General features: G+C 41.0%; 1 protein-coding gene across 4 annotated transcripts in view; it reads left to right on the top strand.

The window, feature by feature from the left end:
- RUNX2 (RUNX family transcription factor 2) overlaps window positions 1-9,730 on the top strand; it is a 205,679-nt gene extending 195,949 nt beyond the window's left edge. For 3 of the 4 annotated variants that reach the window (XM_069487788.1, XM_069487790.1, XM_069487789.1), the window contains one exon: window positions 9,252-9,730. In XM_069487788.1, the coding sequence (XP_069343889.1) occupies window positions 9,252-9,730 (479 nt within the window). Of the gene's footprint in view, window positions 1-7,656; window positions 7,723-9,251 lie in introns of all 4 variants that reach the window. The other variant, XM_069487787.1, reaches the window with a different exon arrangement.
- The last annotated feature ends 1,105 nt before the right edge of the window (window positions 9,731-10,835 follow it).

Raw genomic sequence — 10,835 nt, forward strand, 5'->3', positions numbered from 1 at the left:
CACAAAACAGCCCCAATCCCCTAAGCAGAATATTGTCAAGTCTCCTGTTTTGTCTGAAAATGCAGTGAACTTTATTCCAGAATATGCCTGTTTTGTTTTAATATAAAAATAATGTTTTAACTTACTAATATCAGTTAAATGTCCGTCTTTAAAAACCCTCCCCCATTAGTCCCCTTCTTGTATTTCATGCCTTCCTATCAGCTAGGCTTTGGTGTCTAATATATAACATCTCAACCAGTTCATAAATTTCTGCTTTTAATATAGTCCAAGTTACCACTAGCACAGCCCACAGAAAAAATACCAGGCTGTCCCCTCTGAATTCAGCCTTTTTTGAAAGATTTACTTAGGAACAATTTATCATTTAGTTGCAATTTTTAAAATAATCTTAATTGACCACATATGTTATCAAATAAGAGCTGGTCTTGTAGCCTCTGCCGGGCGCCCCGCCTCCGCCCGCCTCCTCACTTGCGCATGCGCACGCACACTACCCTCCGCCAGGATGTCAGAAAAGTAATTATGCCGCTCTAAAGGCAGATACCATCCCAGGAAAGCCTCCCCCTGATTTAAGATAAGATTGCCTATATTCAAGCTGTTATTTTTAGGAGGGAAAGGCCATCGCTTTTAAGCCTCTTTCCCTGGTTTTCCTAGTTCCTCCTCTTAATTGTGACTCCATGTTTTGGTAGCCATAAGTCATTAGTGGTTTTTAATTTTTCTGAAACTGAAATAAGGTCTGAAAGGGTGGATTTGTCCCTTTTTTCCTCCTTTTTTTCCTTTTTTTTTTTTTTTTTCCTGGCTAATCGGAGGAACGCAACCACATCTGAAGCCACTTGGCTCATTATGAATTTCATGGAAACTGATTCTCTGAAAGTGTTTCCATATGTGTGTTCCCAATATATCCCATCCTCTCTAAATGGGAGCACAGACGTGTGCATGGGCTGGAAATGGCTTCAGGATGTGACAGAGCAGTCATATGACCGCCACGGCACCGTGGGTGGCCCCTTCTGAAAGACACGGTGTCCTGGGTGCTGGCCTCCTTCCTGCAGCAGATCTGGTTTCAAAGACCATCCACCCTTCCTAGGATTTAAAAAGTTCTTAATCAAGGCCTAGCAAGAAGATCTCTCTTTTTTTCCTCCCTTTTCTCTCCCCCTCCTTTGGCTCCTTCCTTCCCTCTTACTCTCCCTCCCTCTATGCATACACATACACTTGAACATTTTCTGCCTGCCACTTTTCCCTTTACAAAAAGGAAATGTATTATTCCAATAATATCCTCAAAATATGGGAGGGGGGTTAAAGAATGGTTGAAGTTTCTGAAAATTGCCAGGTTTTTTTCCTTCAGCATAACATACTTTTCTTAGCCTTAGAATCAGCTGGTCTTTCAGAATTTGTGAGCATGCAGTGGAAAAGTACAATTCATTACAACACGGAAAACAAATATTTATACTGGATAGTTGAGGCACTTTTCCGCTCTTTTGCAAAACTGTGGAGTTTTCTAGTCATTTCATTATCTTAAAAGAAATTGATTTCACATTCTTACTTTGCTGGTTTCTTCTCCATCAGTGTGATCCATTTCATGTTTCCCATATATGATATATTTTCCTGATTATTATGTAAAGATTAAAAGTAAAACTAATTTGGTGATAGACAAATTTGATTATTTTTTAGTGTGAGGGGAGAAATTCAGGGAAATTTGGAAAATTGACCCCTTAGAACCTGAGTGTGGAAATGCAAAGTTATATTTTGCATGCATTCTAAACTTGATTTTTGGATAGTGTTTATATAGCATTTCTGCTTCTATCATGTTGCCTGCTTGAGACTATGCTAGTAATACATTTATTTGTTTATGTATTACTAGCATGTTGCCTGCTTGAGACTGTGCTAGTTGTACATTTGTTTAGGAAAGTTTTTTGAAGCATCCATCTTTTCTCAGCACCATACTATGCATTAGCCAGGATCTAAAAGAAGCATATGTGATTCTTACTGTTAATTTGCTTTCTCTTTAGTTGGAAAGTGAAAATACTTACCTAAAACCAATGGTAATACTTTAGAATGCACATACATAAATATCCAAGGCTTGTATGGTAAAGAAAAGGTTATGATAAAAATGCGAATACCCAGGATGTCCTTGTGTGGTAGTGAACTGTGAAAACAGTGCTTACTTACCTTGCTCAGGCAGAGAAGGGGAAGTGGTGGACACTGGGGAGAGCATGAGCAAAGACCCCAGAAGGATCCTAAGTGTATGTAACCCTATGAGTAAGAAGGTGCACACTGAGGAGCAGTGGGATGTGACCTTGGAAAAGGAGGGCAAAGGACTCTGAGTATGCCTACAGCCTCCTTATTTTTCACTCCTTCCTTGCAGAGCTGCTCAGCATGCCTTCTGAAAGGTGGCTGAACTATGCTTGATTAAGTGGTGATACACACTGGTCTTAAGGCTCTGCCACCCCTGTGGCTTGAAAAGGTAGTATGCTAGTGGAAGAATTTCCTCTTTCACATGTGTGTTCACAGAATGCAGATCTCAGGAAGCTCAAGGCAGATCCTCTGCATTTTTCCACTGGCATGCTCTGCCACGGCAGCAGAGGTAGGGTAGAACATTGGAATCTTCGTGCTGCCACCGGGATCTACCCCATCTGCAGGCCTCCATGTCTTCATCTGTAAAAGTCACTTATGATTCTTGATGACTCTGACATACTGCTTCTATATACTAGTGTAGAAATTCATACAGGATGCGAGTTTCACCCTCTGTTAACTTTACTCACTCACAATAAAGACCATGACCTTAGTGGCAGGAGATTAACCCTGAATCATGATCGAGGGTGAGTGGAGTAACGTTCCAGCAGGCCATGGCCCTCTGGAGGGCTGGGCTGGCCCCCTTTCCCCTTCATCGCGTCTCCCTGGGGCTCCCCAGTGTGGACCTATACACAGATACTGGCTCTGAGGCAGGACGGGCACTGGTAATGGAGTGGGAATAACACCGGTAGGAAACCAGAGGCACCCGTTTACTAGCGGCAACTGCTGTTTGTGGGGCCCCTGTTTGCAGTGTGATGTCATTAATGATGCTTGGGAATAGCTTTGAATGCTCTGTAAAGAGAGTTTTACAAGGTTTTGTAGGTATGGAACGTATGTGGATTCCATTTTAGGTTCGATGTCAGCATTGCTTAGTATCTGTTTTTTCCTTAATGTGTCAAAACGTATTAGCTATTGTACAGAGTTCCTGATCTTTAGACTCATTTACTTATTCATTTATTCATCCAGCCGTACACTCAACATATTTTTTTCATTTTAACCTCTTACTGTGTACTAGGTTCTGAGATGGATATGAAAGGAAAATAATTCCTTTACCATCCAAAGCTGACTTTATAGTTGGAGAGAACAGACTGAAAAACAGCTAATAATTCAACAAAGGAGTAAGGGTCCAAAGGAGTGATATAGAAAAATAAATGCTATTGGAACAGAAGTAGAATAGGAAATTTCACAATAAAGCAGTTGGGAAGAGGGGCAGCCAGAAGGCTGTAACAGGGGAAGAAGATTCTTGGTGCCAGAGGAGAAGCAGCCCTGCGTAGGTCTTGTGTATTAAATGTTCCAACAGAAGGAACGCTGTGAGGGGGTTAATAAAAAGGTCTTAGGCTTTATTTGAGATTTGTTGAAGCAATAACTCCTACCATTTAAAAGGCCCCAATGAAGCTTTGAAGTTAACACCTCATTGCTGAGAAGTATGATGGCTTTTCATTCTGTACGTTTATGTCCTCACATAAAAAAAGGTAGGGTCGGGGACTCTGAATATGCCAACATATGTTCAGTCCAGATTCAAGGCCCCTTTTCCTTTTCCCTGCCCCAACCTGCCTCCTCAGCTGGGGTGTAGAAAATCTGCTGCTTAGAGGAGAAGATAAAATGGGTACAGTGTTTCCCAGCTGACAGCCCCAAATGGCAAGTACTCTGTCTGTTATTCTTCTCAAATTCTGATTTCCTTTCATTCTAGAGATCCCCTTGCCCATTTTCAGTCAACTGTTATTTATTGAGGGCCTACTGAGTGGGAAAATGTATGTTAGAGTAAAGGCCTGGAAATGTCAAGTAGTAACTGTTAGTAAGCACCGAAGGGGGGATGGAGAAGTATTAGATCTCTGTCCTCAACAGCTCTCCAGGAGGGAGTCACACGTCCCCCAGCGTGAGTAGCCTGAGAAAGCAGTGTGTGAGAGATGTCACAGGGACTGCAGGCCCTGAGAATTAAAGCAGGTCACAGATTCTCTTGTATTCCTTCCTCTTGATTTCACATACTTTCCACTTCTGAAGACCCAGGAAACCTGGTTGGGTAAAGAGAGGCTATTTCCTTTTCTCTCATAGACCTTGTGGGGAGGTGCAAGATGTTTTTTTACTTTTAACGTTGACTCTATTTTTATTTCAGCATTGTGGACATTTTATAATGTATTCTTCCCTTATGTATAGTTGGTTGTTAAAAACTGCCGCTGCTGCTTTAATGAGCGAGGTTCTTGTAGCTCTCTTTATGACAGCTACATTTGTTTGCAAGCTGTCTGGCTGTGGCTAGGGCTGCAGACAGCAGCTTTGGAATGAAGTGCATCTGTAGGAAGCCAGGAGGTCCTAAGGGAATCAAACCCTTGACCTTGGTCTCATTCACATTTTCTTTTCTTTTTTTATTTTTAAGACAGAGTCTCGCTCTGTCGCCTGGACTAGAGTGCCGTGGTGTCAGCCCAGCTCACAGCAACTTCAAACTCCTGGGCTCAAGCCCTCCTCCTGCCTCAGCCTTCCGAGTAGCTGGCAGGCACACACCACCAAGCCCGACTAATTTTTGGTGTTTTTAGTAGAGACAGGGTCTCGCTCTTGCTCAGGCTGGTCTCAAACTCCTAACCTCAAGTGATCCTCCCACCTTGGCCTCCCAGAGTGCTAGGATTACAGGAGTGATCCACTGCACCTGGCCCTCATTCACATTTTGCCCTGAGCAACTGAACTAATTGCCTACTGTTTAGCAGATTAGATGAACAACAATGCCTAAAAGAGTTGTTAGTAGTATCCCAAAGATAGTAACTCTGGTTGGGGCAAAAAGAATTTATTGAAGTATTTTTTATTTAGGCAAATAGACCTCTAAGATAGCAGATGAGTATGCGTACATACATATATACACACACATACATATAGCTGGGTAGACAGAGATCTGTGATCATGTTAACCAAATTCCTTAAGGGTAACTAATATTGCATATCCTTTGTTAAAAGTCAAAGAGGTTGTTCTAGTGGTGGCTCTGCCTCTCAAGGTGTGTGATTTTGGAATGTGGAATAAATGGCTTCCCTTCTCTGGATTTCACCTTTCCTATTTGTCAAACAGGCTTAGATTATAGTTATCTAAGCAGTAAATTAGGAGTTTAGACTTTTCCATCAGAGTGCTCCAACTAGCAGAAGGGGTACTTGGATACTTAGGGGATCTGGGGGCATAGCCTAAAGCTTGACAAGTACAAAATTTTGTTGAAGTTATTTTTTATTTGTTTATCTAAAAATTCACCCAAGTGTTGCATTCTCCTCCATATCACATTCATATTTACTATATAGTGTATTCCTTTGTCCAAGTTGAATAAAAACCCATCGGGAAGATGGAAGATAAACCATGTTTATCTTGGGCTTCCTGTAAGTCCTGGCAGCCCTCTAGGCACCCTCAAGTGTAGGCACATGACATTTTGAAACTCTCAGAACCAGATGATCTCGTGTTGACTGTAGCATCCTCAACTTCTGACAACTTCCACTGTTCAACAAAGCTTAATGTATTTTGGACATGAAAGAGATACATGGATAACAGCAAAAAAAATGGATATATGAAAGTTGTTCCTTGTTATTTTAAAAAGGTTCCCAAACCACCGATGGCTTCATTTACTTGGTAGGTGTAGTCAGGAGTTTTAACCCGGCTCTGGGGTGCTCTGAGGCGACCAGGCACCAGGCACATCACTGGGGCAGTTGTTGAGCTTTGGTTTTACATTTACAAAATTAGATTGGGGTAGTACTACTTTTAAAACTCTCTAGGCTGTAATCTTTGGACTCTTTTAATAAGTCAAATTTACATTTTGTATACTTTAGTTAATGTAATCCTCAGTTCTTTTTTTTTTTTAAGTTTGTGGCTGTAATGTGGCTAGTGACACAAGGTATGAATACTTTAGGACACAATGTCAAAACAACCCAAGAAGGAGGTCTAAAAGAAAACCTGAGTTCACATACAAAACAGAGATTAGAAGTACAGATACAACCCTATTCAATGAAAGAAAATTTAATGATATTATTTGCTTCTATAACAATTACTATAAATAAATTTAAGATTAAGGCGTTTATATTCTCTCTTTTTAAGCTTAGGATTCCTCTCACCTCCCCATCATAGATTATTACATAAGAGATCTCATATTGTACTATGGCAGATAGTTAATATTTCTTCATACAGAACACATTGCAGTATGTTTACTAAACTATATCTTGGTAACATAAAATGACTAAACAGATTCCAGAAAATTCTATGATTTTTTTTTAAGTTATAAAAATTATCCTGTAATCCCTTTAAAGTCTACAGTAGCTGTCTTTGTCAAGAAAGAGTTAATCCTCAAGACATTACAGACTCAAATGACGAAAAGCGATTGGTCAGAATGCTGTAAACCTAGCGGAAATTTGTTGCATTGCTTTCTATAAACCACAACCAGAGCTCATTAATTGAAAAATGAATGTCAATTTGTGTTAGCTAACATCTATAAACCAAAAAGGTACAGCGATCCTGGCATGTGATGGGTAATAAAAACATCAGCAAAATGTGTCAGGTAAAATGGAGAAGAAGGTCAGGGGAGTGGTAAATTCAAAACCATATTGGAGTTTACCGCCAGGGCCCCACATAAAGGGTTTTAATGAGGCTTCTGCATCAAAATAAGTAAAACCATATGGAATTTTAATTATTACTACAGTGTATTTTAAGTACAAATACACATGAGAAGCATTTTTTACAGTAACATGTCTATTTGTGTGAACTCTGTGCTTCTGTGGGGGGCAAACGATGACATTTTAACTGCAGCTTCTTTCCGATTTCCATCGCCCACGTTTTTCTGCCTTTCCTCATATGAGCTCAGCATTGAACTTAATGCATACAGAAGTGACCTGCCTAGAGCTGTTAGCTCTGCCAGCTCAAGGTCACCTGGATGCTCTGCAGTGCAAAGGCCGGCTGAGGAACATCTGTGGCCTCCACTTAGTGTCTGTATTGTGTAAGACAGTGCAAAAGCATCAGGCGGGGGAGATGCTTACACCTCATCTGCTCCCATTTTTGATTCTGTCATAATCACTACTTGCACTTTTTTAAACTTGAGCTTGTCAGAATTTCATTTGGGGGAGGGGTCAGGTAGAGACAAGTTGAGGATGGAAGAATTTACAAAAAGCAGAGAGTGACTGCCTGGGCTGTGTCAGTTTTGGTTTGTCATCTTGAAAGTGTTTGCTTCTGGCATTAGAGGCTGCTCACTAGCTTTCTACCCTCTGCTTCTGGGCCTGTGGACTCTGGGAAAGTGCTAATGAGGAACGGGAACCTCTCTGTCTACCCTTCCCCTAAGGCTCTTGCTTCTCCTTCTATCTTGGAATTCGTGGTCATAGAACTTTAGAGCTGGAAGGGAACTTAGAGCTCATCCCCCTCATTTTACAGATGATGACACTGCCACCTCTGACTTCTGCCTCTGGCCTTCCACTCTCAGTAAGAAGAGCCAGGCAGGTGAGACTTTTCACAATTGCTGGGTGGGGCAGGGCTGGGCTGGGCTGGGCTGTCTGATTGGTACTGTCCAATTTGTGAGTTTTGTTAACTACATGTTGCTTTTAAATAGTCACTTTTTATTACAAATGCACATCATGGCACTTAAACTCCCCCTAGCATTTTATGAAGATCCTAAGCAGGGTGCATTTTAACAGAAATTAACAACCTTCAACCAGCACCTTTAAAGAAAAGTGTTGGGATTATTCCTCTAATAAACATTGTAGTATCCAAGAACAAGAGCTGAATAAAAATGGGACTGGTGGAGTAGCTAGCTATTCACTAAGGTCTTCTAGAATTGCTAAGTCCTTCCCTTTATAGCTAAAAGCTATAGGAAAAGCAAATATGTGGTCCAAATAATTGGAAGATTTTAGAAGGAATCAAAATCTTAATAAGAGCATTGGTACTATAAAAAGGCTTGCCACAATTCTGTCAATTCTAGAAAATCGTAATTAGCACAATACTTAAGGATCACCACTATAAATTTTTAGTCATTTCATAAAACTAGTTTTCATGTGAAATGGTTTGTAACTGTGGTTTCATAAGTTAGGCACCAGAAATATCTATCAAGGAGGCATACTGTTAGCTTTAGAAGTTAAAGGACGTCACTTTTCAGGGGAGAACCATCTTTGCCTCTAGGTTACTGCTTCAAATCAACCTGAAGCTGATTCTGTAGGATGTGGAGCAGGTGTCTGGTAGGTGGGTGGGGAGGGGCCCTCCTCTTAATGTCCCCTAGGCATCGAGCCTTTCACAAAAGCTACTGTCAGCACCTGGCCGAAATCAGATCTTAAGTCTCCCATCAAGACTTGAAATGCACTGATTCCGAAGGTACTAAGCCTTCCTGCCCCCTTATCCAGCTGACCCTCCCTATCCGCACCCAGAGAAGATAGTTTCAGACTACACTGAAATCTGGTTTGATTCACTACTACTAAGATGAAGCTTATAACAAGATTTTAAATTCTTTTAAGGGTTTAAAAGAAATGATAGGAACATGTTAGGGTATCTTTTTGATGTCCCTTCATTGATGAAGGAGCCCTGCCAAGAGTACTAATAATAAAACTTATTATTTTGGAATCTCTTTTATATTGAGTTGAGGAAAATAAACGTGTTTGATTTAGTAAAAGTGTCACTTCAAATATCTGAAGTGCAACGAGAAACAAAAAGAGAAAAAAAGTCAATGAAGATTCGGTCTTAAGTCTGGTGAGTGAACCTGTATGATCAGAGTGTTGGGTTGGTTTACACACATGACCTAGCACACGTTTGGGTTTTTAAAGCCCTTTGGGAGTCTCTGGGGGTGAAGAACTTAAGGATAAATGCTATTAAGACTGGAAAGTGGGGGGGAGAAAAAGACTGTACAGTGACTGGTGCATTTGAAGGTCTGTTTATGGCTTGCTGTTCCTTTTTGGGAAAGCTAAAGTTTTCTTGTAACGATTCTATCATTATTTTAATTGATATTTACAGATTTTCCCCCCATCTTCTGTTATAATTTTTAGGTGCTTCAGAACTGGGCCCTTTTTCAGACCCCAGGCAGTTCCCCAGCATTTCATCCCTCACTGAGAGCCGCTTCTCCAACCCACGAATGCACTATCCAGCCACCTTTACTTACACCCCGCCAGTCACCTCAGGCATGTCCCTCGGTATGTCCGCCACCACCCACTACCACACCTACCTGCCACCACCCTATCCCGGCTCCTCCCAAAGCCAGAGCGGACCCTTCCAGACCAGCAGCACTCCATATCTCTACTATGGCACTTCGTCAGGATCCTATCAGTTCCCCATGGTGCCGGGGGGAGACCGGTCTCCTTCCAGAATGCTCCCGCCGTGCACCACCACCTCGAATGGCAGCACGCTATTAAATCCAAATTTGCCTAACCAGAATGATGGTGTTGACGCTGACGGAAGCCACAGCAGTTCCCCAACCGTTTTGAATTCTAGTGGCAGAATGGATGAATCTGTTTGGCGACCGTATTGAAATTCCTCAGCTGTGGCCCAGCGGTGCCTGGGGGCCACGTCCCACACGTATCGATATATACATATATAGAAAGAGTGCATATATATGTATATTAATTAGCTATCTACAAAGTGCCTATTTTTTAGAAGATTTTTCATTCACTCAGTCATGATCTTGCAACCACGAGAGGGTAGATATTGAGAAGCAGAAGGCCCAAGAGAGACGATCACAATCAGGTTTCAGATTGTTTACTATTTAAGATGTGCTTTTGCAAAGGAACAAACAAGAGAAAAGGTATTTTGTTGTTGTTGTTCAGTCTGTTACCATAAATCACCTGTTCCTATGCCAGTTCAGAGAGGTGGACTCCAGGTTCAGGAGAGAGAAGAGCAAGCAGCTTCCTCTCTGTGCTTTGAAACCACACACCCTCACGGTTGCAGCTGTGTACGGACCAGTGCGCTCTGCCTACCCGCTTACAAAGCCGGTCAAGGTGCACGTAAAGGGACAAGAGGTAGAATGGATGCTCCCATTGCAGTACGATCCATTCAGAATCACTGTTTCAAACTTTGCTTTCAGACTTGCTGCAGGTACTCATTTGAACTGTTTGGTTCAGTTTTTTTTTTCCTACTCTGAGAAAGTGACTTCAAAAATACTGATCAGGATAGATTATTTTATTTTACTTTTGAATACTTCCCCCCCTTTCCCATTTAACCAAAAAGAAATCCCATCCCTAAAACCCTCCTTCTCCTTTTATGCAAAACTGAAAATGGCAATACCTTATTATAGCCATAATGGTATAGATAGTGTTTGCGTTTGGCTGTGTGTTATTTGTTTTCTTTTTTTTTTAAATTATGAATATGTGTAAAATCTGAGGTAACTTGCTAACGTGAATGGTCATATAACTTTAAAGATATATTTATAATTATTTAATAACATTTGGACCCTTGAAACATTTCTTAGTGTATTGATATGTTGACTTCGGTCTCTAAAAATGCTCTTTATTAAATAACAAATTTCTTCAGTGGGCTAGAGCCATATCTGAAATATTGCTAAGCAATTTCAGTTCATCCATGCACAATGTGATTTTTAAAAGTACTTCCATCTCCAAATATTTTAGATGTAGCTTGTT

This window comes from Eulemur rufifrons, chromosome 15 (assembly GCF_041146395.1).
Source record: "Eulemur rufifrons isolate Redbay chromosome 15, OSU_ERuf_1, whole genome shotgun sequence".
NCBI classification, from domain to species: Eukaryota; Metazoa; Chordata; class Mammalia; order Primates; family Lemuridae; genus Eulemur; species Eulemur rufifrons.